Source organism: Macaca nemestrina, chromosome X, assembly GCF_043159975.1.
Source record: "Macaca nemestrina isolate mMacNem1 chromosome X, mMacNem.hap1, whole genome shotgun sequence".
Lineage (NCBI taxonomy): Eukaryota > Metazoa > Chordata > Mammalia > Primates > Cercopithecidae > Macaca > Macaca nemestrina.
Window position 1 is genome coordinate 53,350,048 of NC_092145.1, and position 17,493 is coordinate 53,367,540.

The following is a 17,493-nucleotide window of genomic DNA, read 5'->3' on the forward strand; positions in this document are numbered from 1 at the left end:
GTTTTGGCACTGGGTATCCTTGTCAAGTTCCAGATCTTAGAGGAAAAGCTTTCAGTTTTTCCCCATTCATTGTGATACTAACTGTGGGTCTGTTGTATATGACTTTTATTATGTTGAAGTATGTTCCTTCTATCCCCAGTTTTGTGAGGGTTTTTATCATGAAAGAATGTTGAATTATATCAAATGCTTTGTCAGCATCAATTGAAATGATCATATAGTTTTTAATCCTTTATTCTATTAATATGATCTATTAATATCTCATTGATTGATTTGTATATGTTGAATCATCCTTGCATCCCAGGAAAAACATCCTACTAGCTCATGATGAATGATCATTCTAATATAGTGTTGAATTCTGTTTGCTAGTATTTTGTTGAGGATTTTTGCATCAATATTCATCAGAGATCTTGGCCTGTAGTTTTCTTTTTTGGATGTGTCTTTGTCTGATTTTCATATCAGCGTAATACTGGCATCATAGAATGAGTTTGGAAGTATTGCTTCCTCCTGTATTTTTCAGAATAGTTTTAGTACGATTGGTCTTAGTTCTTTAAATGTTTGCTGGAATTCAGCAATTAGGTCCCAGGCTTTTCTTTACTGAGATTTATTATTATTATTATTATTATTATTATTATTATTATGGCTTCTATCTCATTACTTGTTATTTGCCTAAACGGTTTTGGATTTCTTCCTGGTTCAATGTCAGTAAACTGTTTCTATCTAGGAATTTGACCATTTCTTCTAGATTTTCCAAATTACTGGCATATAGTTGCTCATAGTAGTCACTAATGATCCTTTGAATTTCTGCAGTATCGGTTGTAATGTCTCCTTTTTCATTTCTGATTTGATATATTTGGATCTTCTTGCTTTTTTTCTTAGTAGTCTGGCTAATGGTTTGTCAATTTTGTTTAACTTTTCAAAAAAAACTTTTTGTTTCATTGATCTTTCGTATTGTACTTTTTATTTCAATTTCATTTATTTCTGCTTGATATTTATTATGTCTTTTGTTCTACTAATTTGGGGTTTGGTTTGCTGTTTTTTCTCTAGTTCTTTAAGATGCATCATTTGATTATTTGAAGTTTTTCTAAACTCTCTTTTAATGTAAAGACATACAGCTATAAACTTCCCTCTGAGTACTGCTTTTGCTGTATTCCATAGGTTTTGGCATGTTGTGTTTCTATTGTTACTTGTTTCAAGAAATTTTTCAATATCCTTCTTAATTTCTTCATTGAACCACTGGTTATTCAGGAGCATATTGTTTAATTTCCATGTGTTTGCATAGTTTTCAAAATTCCTATTATTATTGATTTCTAGTTTTATTCCATTGTGGTTCAAGAAGATGCTTGATATTATTTCAGTTTTTTTGAATGTTTCAGGAGTTGTTTTGTGACCTAACATATGGTCTATTCTTGAGAAATACCTATGTCCTGAGGAAAAGAATGTGTATTCTGCAGTTGTTGCATGACATGTTCTGTAAATATCTGTTAGATCCATTCATCTGTGGTGCAGATTACATCTGCTCTTTCTTTGTTGACTTTCTGTCTGATAGATCTTTCTAATGCTGAAAGTGGGGTGTTGAAGTCTCCAGCTATCATTGGATTGGGGCCTATCTCTCTCTTTCACTTGAGTAATATTTCCTTTATATATCTGGGTGCTGCAGTGTTGGGTGCATATCTATTTAAAATCGTTATGTCCTCCCTCTGGCTGAACTGACCCCTTTATCATCATATAGTGTCCTTCTTCGTCTCTTCTTACAGTTTTGGTCTTGAAATCTATTTTGTCTGATCTAAGTATAGTGACTCCTGTTCTGTTTTAGTTTCATTGGCATGGAATGTCTATTTCTATCCTTTCATTTTCAGTCTGTGTGTCTGTATAGATGAAGTATGTTTCCTCTAAGCAAAAGATCGGTGGGTCTTGTTTTTTCATCCATTCAGTTAGTTAGTGTCTTTTGATTGGGAAGTTTAGTCCGTTTACCTTCAGTATTATTATTGATAAGTAAGGACTTAGTTCTTCCCTTTTGATTTTTGTTTCCTGGTTGTTTGTGGTCTTCTCTTCCTTCTTTCTTTCATTTCTGTCTTCCCCTAGTGAAGATGATTTTCTCTGATAATATGATTTAATTTCTTGCTTTTTATTTTTAGTGTATCTATTGTATGTTTTTTGGTTTGAGGTTCCCATGAGGCTTGCAGATCCCTTCTTGTAACTTATAACCCATTATTTTAACCTGATAACAACTTAATACACTATTTACATAAACAAACAAGCAAAAAGAAAACTAATACAAACTCACCCTAACTTCATTCCTCCACTTTTTAACTTTTTGTTGTTTTTACTTACATCTTACTGTACTATGTCTTGAAAAGTTGTAGTTATTATTTTTGATTGGTTCATTTTTCAGTCTTTCTACTTAGGGTAAGAGTAGTTTATACACCTCTGTTACAGTGTTATAATATTCTGTGGTTTTCTGTGTACTTACTAGTGAGTTTTGTACCTTCAGGTGATTATTTATTGCTCATTAATGTCCCTTTCTTTCTGGTTGAAGTACTCCCTTTAGCATTTCTTTTAGCACAGGTCTGGTATTGATGAAATCCCTCAGTTTTTGTTTGTCTTGGAAAGTACTTCTCCTTCATGTTTAAGGGATATTTTCACTGAATATACTATTCTAGGGTAAAAGGGGTTTCTTTTTTCTTTAGCATTTAAATATATGATGCCACTCTCTTCTATCCTGTAAGGTTTCCATTGAAAAGTCTGCTGCCTGACATATTGGAGCTCCATTGTATGCTATTTGTTTCTTTTCTCTTGCTGGTTTTAGGATCCTTTCTTTATTCTTGACCTTTGGGTACTTGATTATTAAATGCCTTGGGGTAGTCTTCTTTGAATTAAATCTGCTTGGTATTCTATAATGTTCTTGTACTTAGATGTTGATATCTTTATCTAGGTTTCAGAAGTTGTCATTATTATCCCTTTGAATAAACTTTCTACCTTATTTCTTTCTCTACCTCCTCTTTCAGGCCAACAACTCATAGATTTGCCTTTTTCAATATATTTTCTAGATCCTGTAGGTGTGTGTCATTGTATTTTATTCTTTTTTCTTTTGTCTCCTCTGTGTATTTTCAAGTAGACTATCTTCAAGCTCACTAATTCTTTCTTCTGCTTTATCCATTCTGCTGTTAAAGGACTCTAATTCATTCTTCAGTATGCCATTTACATTTTTCAGCTCCAGTATTTCTGCCTGATTCTTTTCAATTATTTCAATCTCTTTGTTAAATTTATCTGATACAATTCTGAATTCGTTCTCTCTGTTATCTTGAATTTCTTTGAGTTTCCTCAACACAGCTACTTTGAATTCTCTCTATGAAAGTCCACATGTCTCTGTTTCTCAAGGATTGGTCCCTGGTGCCTTTTTAAGTGTATTTGGTGAGGTCATGTTTTTCAGAATGACGTTGATGCTAGTAGATGTTCTTCGGTGTCTGGGCATCAAAGAGTTAGGCGTTTAATGTAGTCTTCACTGTCTGGGCTTATTTGTAGCTGTCCTTCTTGGAAAGACCAGATATTTGAAAGGATGTGAGTGTTGTGATCTAAGCTGTGTCTTCTTTCTGGGGCACCCCAGACCCTGTAACACTGTGGGGTTTTGCAGACTTGTAGAGGTGCTGCCCTGATGGTCTTGAACCTGATCTGGGAGAATTCTCTATATGACCAGGCAGAGACTCTTTTTCTCTTCCTTTACTTTCTTCCAAACTTACAGAGTCTCTGTCTGTTCTGAGCCACTTAAATCGGGATGGATTGACACAAGCGTCCCTGTGGCCACCACCACTGTGACTGTGCTGGGTCACAACTGAAGCACAGAGCTGGGTCTTGCCTAAGGCCCATTGTAACCACTCCCTCACTAATGCCTATGTTTTCTCAAGGGCCTGGGGCTCTACAATCCACAGGTAGCAAAGCCAGCCAGGCCTGTGTCCTTCCTTTCAGGGCAGTGAGGTCCCCTAATCTCTGGGTGAGTCTAGAAGTGTTGTCTGGGAGTCAGAGACTAGAGTTAAAAAACCTTAGAAGTCTACCTGGTATTCTATTGTATTGCAGCTGAGCTGGTACTCAAACCACTACACTCCATCTTTCTTATCCTTCCTTCACTTTCCAAAAGCAGAGTAGCCTCACCCCACAGCCACAGCCACCCCTGGCCACAAGGCAAGGTGTACTGCCAGATTACCACTGGTGTTCCCTTAAGGCACAGGGGCTCTTAAGTGCACTTGGGGTGAATTCTGCCTGGCTTGGGACTCTCGTTTCAGCTCTGTGAGCTCCCCTCTGGCCCAGGGCGGTCCCAGAAATGCTGTGCAACAGTCAACTCTAGAATCAGGGACCCCAGGAGCCTGCTTGATGCTCTATCCCACTGTGGTGGTATTGGTACCTAAGGGGCAAGACAAAGTCCTCTTTACTTTTCCCTCTGCTTTTCTAAAGCAGAAGGAGTTTTGCCCTATAGCACCACAGCTGGTAATTTCCTGAGCCTCACCTGAAGCCAGCAAGTCTCAGAGGCTCAACAAGACCCTCAAGGTAGTTCCTGGGTATCACTGCTGGTTTATTCAGGTCCCAAGGGCTCTTCAGTTAGCAGATGATGAACGCTGTAAGGATTGAGTCCTTTCCTTCAAGTCAGGGAATACCCTTCTGGCTCAGGGTGTGTCTTGAAATGTCATCTGGGAGATATGGCCTGGAACAGGGTCCTCACAGCTCTGACTGGTGCCCTATCCTTGTGTGACTGAGCTGGTAACCAAGATGCAAGGCAAAGTCCTCTCTTCTCTTCCCTCTCCTCTCCTCAAGCAGAAGGAAGAGGTCTCTTTCGGAGCCTCAAACCATGCAGCCTGGAATTAAGGGAGGGGTGATTTCAGTCCTTCCTTGGCTGCCCCAGCTGATGTCTCAGTATGTTATGTGCCCCCCACTCACCCCAGTCCACTGTCTCTGGGCCTAGTTCAGTCCTAGGACTCGCCTACGAGTTGCAGTACTTATAGCCTAGACTGCCTTTCAAGTTTACTTAGAGACTGAGAGCACTTTGGCCCTCAGAGGTAAGGTTTGCGGGCACTCAACTTTGAACCACTGGGATCAGCAACTTCTCTCTGGCTAGGGCTGGTTTAAGTGCTCCTTCCCTGGTTGGGTACCAGCTGAGTTTGGTCTGGTTTTCCTTTCTGCTCTAACAGGACAGCACCAAGTTCACTGCCTAACAATTGCTGTGTTCTCCCTTCCAGCATCCAGAAATGCTCTCTGCACCAGGCTGCAGCTGCAGGATGGGGGAGGGGTGGCATCAGCTATTCAGGACCTTTTTTTTTTTTTTCTATCTCTTACGTGCATCTATCAGTGATCTGAAGTTAAAATTGGGTACTTTGAGCTTTCACCTGATTTTTGGTTCTTGTGAAGGTGTTTTTTTCTGTGTAGATAGTTGTTAACTTGGTGTCCTTGTGGGGTGGGGGGACAATCGGTAGAGCTTTCTGTTGTGCCATCTTGCTCTGCCTCCTATATTTACTTATTCTTATTAAAGATTTTAATGGATGGGAAGTTCAAGATTATACCACTAAGCTCAATTTGCACATAGTAGTTAATCCTGAAAAAGGGAAGTCCTGAAATGCATTTTAATTAACTTCTTTACAGTGCTGATGTTAGAGTCGGAGTTAGATAAATCCTATATTCTAAAACAATCTCAAAAATAATTCAGAGGTGATACTATATGTAATAGAGATAAATTTGTAACTATTAATTATGTTATGTTTTACATGTTTCTAATTACATTTATTCTTATCTTGAGTATGCACTTCTAAAAGTAAGCCTTTTTAGTCCATGTAATGGTATTGAAAATTAAGCTTTGGTGAAGATATCTAACATAACTTTAAAAATAAGTATCTTCAGTGGTTTCTATTTAATATAAGTACTCCTGCTCTAGTTTAGTTTTTCCTTTTCATTCTTTTTTTTCTTCTCTTACTGTATATTTTCAAATAGCTTATCTTTGAGTTCATAGATTATTTCTTTTGCCTGGTCAATTCTGAGGTTGAGGCTATTACATTTTTCATTTCATTCATTGCATTTTTAAGCTCCAGAATTTATTTGATATTTTTAAAATATAATTTCAGTCCCTCTGTTAAATGTCTAATTTTGGTCATTTATTGTTTTCTTGATTTCATTAAATTGTTTCTCTATTTTTTTTTTTTTTAAGTTTCTTGAGATTCCTGAAAACAGTTATTTTGAATCTTTGTCAGACAGTTTGTATAGAGGTCAGCTACTAAGAAATAGTGTTCTTGTGGTCGTGTTATGTCTCTTGGTTTTTCATGTTTCTCATTGTCTTACATTAATGTCTGCACATTTAAAGAAATGTAAGGACTTATTCCAATTTTTTTCAGACTTAATTTTTCTGGGAAAGCCCTTTACCAGTTAGCCCATCCAGAGATTCCCAGGCAGGCCATCTGGTATGATCCCTGATGCGCTTGTTGCTGGAGTCCTTGGGCAGCCTGGCCTGCTAACTGGGTCAGCAGATGAGTGGGCCTGGTATCTAGGTCTTCAGGGTTGGCCCTGAAGCCTGAATCCACTGGGGTGGATCTGTTGATTGGGTCTTGGGGAATGGGCCTGGAGCCTGTGTCCACAAGGGCAGGCCTGGAGCCTGTATCCACAGGAGCCAGCCTGAAGCCTGGTCCACAGGGGCTTACCTGGTGCTGAGGTAAGCCTTGAACCTGAGTCTATAGGGGATGGCTGAACACTGGATGGGTCTGACACCTAGGTCCGCTAGCATGGGCCTGGAGCCTGAGTCCATGGAGGCTAGCCTAGTACTGGGGTATCTTGGATTATTGAAATGATCACTGAGGTGCCTGGTTCCTGGGATCACTGAGATAGACCTGGAGCCTGAGTCTGCAGGGGTGGTCTTGGAGCCTCAGTCCAAGGGGTCCTGCCTGGTACTGGGGTCTACAGGAGTGGGCATGGACCCTGGGTCTTCTAGAATAAACCTGGAGCCTGGGTCCTCTGGAGCCTGGGGCCTGGGGCCTGGTGCTGGGACCAGTGTGGAACCTGAAGCAGACTCAGCTCCAGTGGCTGGCCTGGAGCCTGAGTCTGCAGAAGCAAGCCTGAAGGCTGCGTGTGCAAGGGCTAGCTTAGAGGCTAGGTCCCTGGGGGCTAATGTGGATCTTGGAGCCACCAGGCCAGCCTGGGACCTGGGCACACAGGGATGGTCCTGGCACCTGTGTTCATGGGGGCAAGTCCAGCACTGTGGTCTACTGGAACTGGCCTGGGCTCTGGGTCTGCTGGAACACTGAGATATAGGAGCTCCAGCAAGGGCTACAGGAGCCAGCCTGGAGGGTAGGACTGTGGGATCCTGCCTGGTTCTGGGGTGGGCCTGGAGGCTCAGTCTGTGGGTACCAGCCTGTTGGGGCCTATATTAGCTCCCTCCGGGGGCTGGCCTGGAGGCTGAGTCTGCAGGTGCCAGCCTTATGACTAGGGCTGTGGGAGTTGGCCGGGTGCTGGGGCTGGCCCTGGCCTGAAGCCAGGAGCCTTGGGATCTAGTCCAATGCTGGAGATGGTCGAGGGCATGGTGCTGCTGAGGTTGGCCTGATGTTGGGGTAACCTGGAGACCAAGTCCACTGTGCAGTCCTGGAGCTTGGGGTTGAATGATTCAGCTTGGCACTGGAGCAAGCCTGGAGGCTGAGTCCACTGGTACTGTCCTGGAGTCTAGGGCTGTGGAGGTCTTCCTAGCACTGGATATTACTGGGGTGGGTCCAGTTTTGGAATTGGAATCAAAGTTCAGTGCTCACTTCCCTCTCCTCTCACACAGAGGGTATCTGTTTCCACTGTATGCTGGGGTTGGTAGAGGGCTGATGCTGATAGTGTAAAACTTTCTTTCCTACCTTCTTGCACCTTATTTCTGTGCTACACCCAGGTGCTGCTATAATCTCCTGCATATTTGTTTTGTGTTTTAGTTTTTTGGCTCTTGTGAAGGTATTTTCATTTGTGGATAGTTATTTTAATTGATGTTTCTGTAGAGAGATGAGTGCTGAAGAGTCTTATTCCACCATCTTGATGATGTCTGTCTTAATGGTCTTTTAATTAGAAAGTCCTGCATGCTTGCTTTTCTGCAAAAATTAAGACAGTTATACAGAGAGTTAAACATTAAGTTGTCTCTCCTTGTTCCTTTTCTAGGCCCACTTACCAGAGTTAACCATTTTTAAATTTGGTTTATTTTATTCCAGATTCTTCTGTGTATACATTTAATTTTTGTTAGTATTGGGAATTTGATGTATTGTATTTGTTCTACAACTTTTTATTCATTTAATAAGCAATTGGCGTCTCTGTGAAAGCATGTGGTACCAACTTATTCACTTGATAGCCAAATAACAATGAGAATTTTGATGTTTGTGACTCATACTGTATAGAAAAATGGATAAACTTTGGAAGAATACAGAGTAGTTCTTAAGAAGTTTAGATGACAGTATAGACCTCAAGTGTAAATGCAGAAAGTTTTGGCATGTGTTATTTATTACAGTGAGAAACACTATAGTATACATTTCTAGATATGTATACGAACATTACATTATAGCTTTGAGGGGCTTGTGTGAGACTTGTTTGGCCACATTAGTATGCTAGTGTTTGTACAATGATGAAGGATGTTTGCCCACTATGGGCAAAGATACTTTGTGGTTCCTTGTGATTTCTAGATAACATTGAAGGCATAGCTTCATGTTTCTTGGACCTGTAAAGTGAGAGTGGTAAAAATCTCTTGATTCTTAATGAGAATCCTGTGACAAGTGACAGTCCTAAAACAAAGTGTTTCTTAGGATTGTCTGCTGTTAAACGCAAAATATCAACGCTGTTTTTTGTTTGTTTGGTTGGTTTTCAGGTTTTTTGTTTGTTTGTTTGAAACAGTGTCTTGCTGTCGCCCAGGCTGGAAGGCACAGCCATAGCTCACTGCAGCCTGGACCTCCTGGGCTCAAGTGATCATCTCAGCCTCTGGAGTAGCTAGGACCGCAGGCGCTTACCACCATGCCCAGCTAATTTTTATTTCTATTTTTTTAGAGATTGTGTCTTGCTCTGTTGCCCAGGCTGGTCTCAAACTCCTCACCTCAAGCGGTCCTCCTACCTCAACCTCCCAAAGTGCTGGGATTACAGGCATGAGCCACTGCACCTGGCCAAGGCTGGGTTTTTAAACCCAGCCTTTAATTACTGGTGTCCCAAGTCATTCCATGAAGCTCATGAAGTTACTGGTGCCCCCATAATGATTCTTTTAGAATGCCATTGCCTAGACTTATCATACTAAATAAATAACTCTTGCCATATCTGTCATTAGAGGGATACTTAGTATGTGTGTGTTAAATTGCATACTCAAACAAAGAGCTGTTACTCTAGCCTCACAAGCACTCAAATTTGAAGTGGCATATGAAATCATACATAGTTAAGGAATGAAAAATGATACCTCTAAATATTTATTAACGTGATATATTTGTCTTCCCTTTTTTATTCACAGATGCCATGTGGAATGAACAGGAGGAAAAGGCTGAACTTTTTACAGATAAGTTTTGTCAAGTATGTGGAGTGATGCTACAGTTTGAATCACAAAGAATTTCACATTATGAGGTAGGTTAAAAATAATGGGAATAGGGTCTAAAGCAGATTTTTAAATGTAGCAAGTAAATTTCCCATAAGTCATCTTACTTGATTGCTATGAGAATCCTGTGAAAAAGGTAGTGTTATTTTCCTCTGATGGATGAGGAGACTGGCTCAGACAGGGATGGTAATATACTACTTTAAGTTTGGGGAATTCAGACTTAAACTCAGTCTTTTTACTCCAAAGCTTGTTTTCTTTTCTTCACACCACTCTGCCTCACTTTGTATCCATCAAGCCATCCACCCTTGTATTAAATATAAGGGAGGCATTATGAAGCTTGCATAGGAAACTATTAATGTGAATCAAGGGATATTATGTAGAACTCCCAGAGTCTTCCTTTATAGCAAATGAAGACTATAAAAACAAAACAAACCAGTCTTGCACTTGATTGAGCCACATGTTTTTAGACACAGGAATGTAGAATCCTAGAGCTAAAAGAGAGAGTGTTTAATGTCCTTACTCTCTTAGTTTATAGATTAGAACACTGAGACCCAGAGGGTTAACACTTCTCCATGGCTAGTCACTGGTATGACTAAGCCTAAACATGATTTCTTCTGATTTCATATCCATTGTTCTTTCCCTTCATTTGGTGTTGCTTCATGTTTCTACATCATCTGATGAGCTGTTGGATTTCTTTCATATCTGGTATCTAGGTTACCAAAAATACTAGACGCATTCAATTAAAACTAATGTAATGCCAGTTCTACTTTTTTAAACACCTCATCTTGTTCTTCCTATTGCTAATCTTATTGGTAATTATGTTTTAGTCCTAATGTTGGTTGAAATTAATTTCCTATAATTACAGATAGGGAAATTGTGTTGACTGTGCATTGAGAGGAGGTGGGGTTAAGTCTTAACTCCACCACTGACTAGTTACATAAGCTTTGGCAAGTCACTTTACCTTTCTGAGCATGTTTCTTGGACCTGTAAAATGAGAGTGGTAAAAATCTCTTACTATACTTGTGAGAATTAAGTGAAATCAAATGTATGAGAGTGCCTAGCACATCTTTAGACTCCATAGATCAAAGATTTAGAATTAGTAACAGAGACAGACAGTCAGGGGGCTCTGTGATAACTACAGTTTATCCATTTGAACCATTTTAATTTACATTGGAAAAACAGCTTTTTATGGAATCATAAAGTACTATTCAGTTTAGAAAATAGGCAAAAATACAGGAAAATAAATATAAATTATAATTCTATCACTTGTAGTTAACCATTATTGAATTTCTCTTTTGCTTCTGTGATTCCAATATGATTTTTGAACACACACATACATATACACATGCAGTTTTGCAAAAAAAGATGCACAGACTCTCTCAGTATAGTACTGTAAAATATAACAGTATTGCAGAAGTTTTGAATTTTAATTTTAATATTAATATTTCTTTTGTGTCTGTGCTTATGTGTTTAATAAACCATTCTATACACTTTTGTCATATACTTCCCTCTATTTTCTTCTAAAACTTTGAAGATTTACCTCTTATGTTATAATCCATCTGGTATTGATTTTTGTGTATAGAGGGTGACAACAGGTTTTTCATATGGATAGCCAGTTGTTCCAGCACTATTTATTGTATAGTCGATCCTTACTTTACTGATTTGTAGTGGCACCTCTATTGTATGCTAATTTCCACATACATATTGGTTTCTTTTGAGGCTTTTATCCTGTTTTATTGTATTGGCCTGGTTTCCTATATCTACAACAATTTCACCTTTAAAATAAGTCACGGCTTTCAAATAAGTCACAATATCTGTAGAAGAAATTTATATGACATTAAAAAATTTTGAATCATAAACTAAGTTAAAAATATATGCCTCACATTAGTTGATATTTATAACCTGTATAACTAACAAAGGATTAGTGTCTAGAATATAGAAAGGACTACAAATCAATTAGAACAAGAAGCAAATAGAAAAATGGGAAAGTGATGTCAGCAGTCCATGGAATAGATACTCAACTTCACTAGTGATCATCCAGGACATGCAAGTTAAAATGATAATAAACTATCATATAAGAACCATAATACTGAGAAAAATTAAAATTTAATAACACTTAACACTTCAAGATAATATGGGGAAACAGACACTCTCATCGCTGCATTTGGAGATGTAAACTGCTTCAAAATTTTATAATACCTGGTAAAGTTGAAAATCCACACTCCTTATAGGCCAAGAATTCCACTTCTAGGTATCTATTCTAAAGGAGCTTTTGAACATGTATATTGGGAGATCTATTTATATATGTTAATTATAGCAATGCTTGTATTAGCAAAATAAACTGAAAGATAATTGTCCTAAACAGGGAACTGGATAGGTAGCATATGGAGTAGAATATTATAGCATGAATGAACTAGAGTTGTATGTATCAATATCAATAGATCTTATAAATAAAATGCTGAGTTTTAAAAAGCAATTTGAAAAGGATATGTATCAAATGATTCCATTTTTATAAAAAAATTTTACAAGATAGTAATAAATAAAACTATGGATACGTGTGTGTAGTAAAAGAATAAAAGCATGAAAGGAAATCAGGTACACCAACTTTAAGAGAGAGAGAGAGGAAGAAAGGATTGTGACCATGAGGGTATAGGATTGTATCTGTAAAATTTTACCTCTTTTAAAAAGGAAATTTGAGAGAAATGCAACAAAGTGTTAAAACTGAGTAGTGGGTATGGGTTTTGATTATATTGTTTCCTGTTATTTCCCATACAATGGGTATATTTCACATTTTAAAATTATGTAGACCATCTGTGACAAACCCACAGCTAATATAATACTGAATGGGGAAAAGCTGAAAGGCATTCCCTCTGAGGAATGGAACAAGACAAGAATGCCCACTCTCACCACTCCTCTTCAACATAGTATTGGAAGTCCTAGCCAGAGCAATCAGACAAAGAGAGAAATAAAGGGCATCCAAATCAGTAAAGAGGAAGTCAAACTGTCACTGTTTGCTGATGATATGATCGTTAACGTTGAAAACCCTAAAGACTCCTCCAGAAAGCCCCTAGAACTAATAAAAGAATTCAGCAAAGTTTCCAGATACAAGATTAATGTACACAAATCAGTAGCTCTTCTATACACCAACAGCAACTAAGCAGAGAATCAAATCAAGAGAGCTCAACCCCTTTTACAATAGCTGCAAAGAAAAAATAATTTAGGAATATACCTAACCAAGGAGTCAAAAGATCTCTATAAGGAAAACTACAAAACACTGCTGAAAGAAATTATAGATGACACAAACAAATGGAAACACATCCCATGCTCATGGATGGCTAGAATCAATATTGTGTAAATGCAGTCTACAGTAAATTCTGTGCCAAAAGCAATCTACAAATTCAGTGCAATCCCCATCAAAATACCACCATCATTCTTCACAGAATTATAAAAAACAATTCTAAAATTCATATGGAATCAAAAAAGAGCCCACATAGCCAAAGCAAGACTAAGCAAAAAGAACAAATCTAGAGGCATCACACTACCTGATTTCTAACTATGCTATAAGGCCATAGTCACCAAAACAGCATGGTACTGGTATAAAAATAGGCACATAGACCAGTGGAACATAATAGAGAACTCAGAAATAAACCCTAATACTTAAAGCCAGCTGATCTTCAACAAAGCAAACAAAAACATCAAGTGGGGAAAGGACACCCTATTCAAAGGGTGCTGGGATAATTGGCTAGCCACATGTAGGAGAATGAAACCGGATTCTCATCTCTTACCTTATACAAAAATCAACTCAAGATGGATTAAAGACTTAAACCTAAGACCTGAAATTGTAAAAATTCTGGACGATAACATTGGAAAAACCCTTCTACGTAATGGCTTAGGCAAGGATTTCATGACCAAGAACCCAAAAGCAAATGCAATAAAAACAAAGATAAATAGCTGGGACCTAATTAAACTAAAGAGCTTTTGCACACCAAAAGGAACAGTCAGCAGAGTAAACAGACAACCTACAGAGTTGGAGAAGATCTTCACAATCTGTACATCTGACAAAGGACTAATATTCAGAATCTACAACAAACTCAAATCAGTAAGAAGCAAATAAACAATCCCATCAAAAAGTGGGCTAAGGACATGGATACCACCTTACTCCTGCAAGAATGGCCATAATCAAAAAATCAAAAAACAGTAGTGTTGGTGTGGATGTGGTGAACAGGGAACACTTCTAACGCTGCTGGGGGGAATGTAAACTAGTACGGCCACTGTGGAAAGCATTGTGGAGATTCCTTAAAGAACTAAAAGTAGAACTATCATTTCATCCAGCAATCCCACTACTGGCTGTCTACCCAGAGGAAAATAAGTCAGTATTTGAAAAAGATACTTGCATACGCATGTTTATAGCAGCACAATTCACAATTGCAAAAGCGTGGAACCAACCCAAATGCCCATCAATCAATGAGTGGATAAAGAAACTGTGGTATATATACACTGGAATACTACTCAGCCATAAAAATGAATAAATGAACAGCATTTGCAGTTATCTGGATGAGATTGGAGACTATTATTCTAAGTGAAGTAACTCAGGAATGGAAAATCAAATATCGTATGTTCTCTCTGATATGTGGGAGCTAAGCTACGAGGATGCAAGGCATAAGAATGATACAATGGACTTTGGGGACTTGGGGGGAAGAGGGATAAAAGACTACAAATATGGTGCAGTGTATACTGCTTGGGTGCTGGGTGCACTAAAATCTCACAAATCACCACTAAAGAACTCACTCATGTAACCAAATGCCACCTGCACCCTAATAACTTATGGAAAAATATAATTTTAAAAATAAATAAAATTCTGTAGAGAGAGTGATTATCTCACATTATGTGCTCAAGAAATGTTAGTTTCCCTTCCCCCTACACCAACATCTTAGTTATTCTTACATATTTGGTTATATATTTGTTAGAGATTGTTTCTAATGTCTCTTAAACCCAGGAGGATTTCTTTTCTCACATAGAAGAATTTGTAAGGTAGGTAGTAGAGGGCTGATATGACAGCTTTATAACATTATTAGGGACCTAGGCCTTTTTTTTTTTTTTTTTTTTTTTTTTTTTTTTTGAGACAAAGTCTCACTCTGTTGCCTAGACTGGAGTGCAGTGGTGCAATCTCGACTCGCTGCAACCTCTGCCTCCTGGGTTCAAGTGATTCTCCTGCCTCAGCTTCCTGAGTAGCTGGGATTACAGATGCATACCACCATGCCCGGCTAATTTTTGTATTTTTAGTAGAGACGGAGTTTCACCATGTTGGTCAGGCTGGTCTTGAACTCCTGACCTTGTGATCCACCCACCTCGGCCTCCCAAAGTGCTGGGATTACAGGCATGAGCCACCACGCTCAGCAGGCATTTTCTGTCTTTCTGCTCTGATGAACTGGTTTTCCTCCTCAATGTCCAACATGGTCCAAAGATGACTATTGGAACTCCATCCTTTGTATCTTAATTCCAAAAGCAGCAAGGAAGAAGGGTAGAATAAGGGATTATGGCCCAGTCATTTAAGGAGGCTTCCCAGAAGTTCCACATAACACTTCAAATTATATCTTATTGACCAGAATCTAGTTACGTGGATACATCTTGCTGAAAGGAAGGCTGAAAAACATAGTCTTTTAGCTGGGTACATTGCTCAAGATCTGTAACTAAGTAAAAAGAAGGTATTTGATATTGGGCAGCAACTAGGAATCCATTTCAAAAACAAGAATCTAAAAGTTGTTAGCTTGTAAATTTAGCATTATTTTCATTTTAACTGACAGAGATTTGAAATCATGTGAGTCTGCTCCAAGTTTGACTAAATATATTAACACACATGAGTGCCATCCTCAAATTCAGAAAGGTGTAAATTTTGAATGACTCTTTTATTGAATAAACAAAGTCATATTATATCTTTTTTCAGGGTGAAAAACATGCTCAAAATGTTAGTTTTTATTTTCAAATGCATGGGGAACAAAATGAAGTGCTTGGTAAGAAAATGAAGATGCATGTTGAGAATTTTCAGGTGAGTGATGTGTGTCGGTATTGTGTAATTCTAAACTTTGAGTTATTGAATCTTTCTAACAAGATTGTGCCTATTTCAGGTGCATGGGTATGAAGGAGTCGACAAAAATAAATTTTGTGATCTCTGCAACATGATGTTTAGCTCTCCATTTATTGCTCAGTCTCACTATGTGGGACAGGTCCATGCTAAAAAACTGAAGCAATTAATGGAGGAACATGATCAGACATCTCCATCAGGATTTCAACCAGAGATGGGTAAGGTTCCATTCACCTCCTGATATTCAATGAAGGATCTACCTATCATGTTTTGTCTAACTCTGCCATATCCTTTTTATTGGGGGAGACTTTCACCCCAGTTGAAATAACTTGATTATTATTCTTCTTCCCAGTTAATCTCTGTTTCTGTCTTTGTTATTTAGTATGGAGATTTTAATTGCTAGTTGATTTTTAAGAAATGTTATGACCTCTCCTTTTCAGTTCACCAAATTGAAACAAAAGCAAGTGATTTGCTATACTGCTATAAAGAAACAACAGTAAGCAGCTGGAGCTCTGTCCATTTCTAATCAAATAATAAAATCTTCACTTTTTACTTCTTCCCCTTGGTATCTTTTTTGCGTATTTTCCAAAACATCTCATATGAGTGTTCAAATCAATGTCTTCACCATAATATAATTATGTGTTTCCTACTAACAGTAGGCAAAAAAAGTTACTGACTCTTTCTGTTATGACAGCCTATTTCTTTCTTCCTATGAATATAAAGTACTACTAGCATCATCAGTTAGTTACTGAGTACTTATTTTATGTTAAATCCTAAAGAAACAGGGAATTATAAAACATTGCGTCTTTCCTTCTTCCAGTGATGTTGGGTCACCAGCACATATGAGAAAACTGACTCAAAGTTACCCAAGATGTCAGAGTATACCCTGGAAAACCCAACCTGTATTTTTATAAATGCATGTGCTAGAACAAAAAATGATGATTAACCCTCTGTAATAAATAATTTACCACATTCTTTGTAGCTTCAGCACTTTAGGACTAAGGCATGCCTGGCATGGAAAATTCACCATGATACATCAATTTTGAACTCATAGTCACCCAGCAAAGTCAATGCCACGAGATATGTTATTAAAACTTTTATTTTCTTAATAAATGAAGCCAGAATTGTTTTTTTTTAATTTAGTCTCTAATTTTTATACATTTTTTCGGCCTGTCATTCAAAAGATAAGATAGCATCAGTGTGCCCTAAAAGAAAAAACATCTTATAAAACTTTTATCTTCAGTCCCAAGATTTATCAACTTGGGCTCAGAGAGGAGGATAAATAAAAGAGCTATGAAATACTGGAATTGTAGGAACATGTATAGTTTTATAGCCTTAAACAACTGCATCGATTTTATTCTGATGCAAACATCACAAATGTAGAGTGAATAGATGCCTTACTTTGTTACTCAAGAAAGACTAACTTAGAAGTTAGTATATGTTTTATCCTCACTATTTTCAAAGAATCGTAAGATGGCTATCATACTTTCACTGATTTTTTATATGAATATAGTTAGGCAATGCCTAATACAGAATACTTCTTCCTTCTCATATCAAACTTGGTGACAAATTCATATTCACATTTCCATTCTCACAGAAGGAAGTTGTTTTTTTTTTTTTACTTTAGAAGCTTTATCCAGCAGCTATCTGTTGAAAAAAAGAGTCCAGGGAGTGGGTTTTTAGAGAATTCTAAATTTCCCTAGTACTTTACAATAAATGCAGTTCTAATATCTGAAAATGTGTTTATCCCTTCTTATTACAACTATTTCAGCAGGAGTGCCTCTTACTACTTCTGCAGAGTCAACCTTCCTGAAGCCCCTTCCTGTCAAGCCTCCTCCAGGTGGGATTAAAGACAAGA

The 17,493-nt window shown here is 38.0% G+C and overlaps 1 protein-coding gene across 3 annotated transcripts in view; it reads left to right on the plus strand.

Moving 5' to 3' along the window:
* LOC105499328 (zinc finger matrin-type 1) overlaps positions 1 to 17,493 on the plus strand; it is a 47,934-nt gene that overhangs the window by 16,919 nt on the left and 13,522 nt on the right. Inside the window, exons 2-5 of one of the 3 annotated variants that reach the window (XM_011771871.2) lie at positions 9,473 to 9,582; positions 15,498 to 15,599; positions 15,679 to 15,853; positions 17,407 to 17,475. In XM_011771871.2, the coding sequence (XP_011770173.1) occupies positions 9,473 to 9,582; positions 15,498 to 15,599; positions 15,679 to 15,853; positions 17,407 to 17,475 (456 nt within the window). The remainder of the gene's footprint in view (positions 1 to 9,472; positions 9,583 to 15,497; positions 15,600 to 15,678; positions 15,854 to 17,406; positions 17,476 to 17,493) is intronic. The other 2 variants (XM_011771874.2, XM_071088942.1) reach the window with 2 other exon arrangements.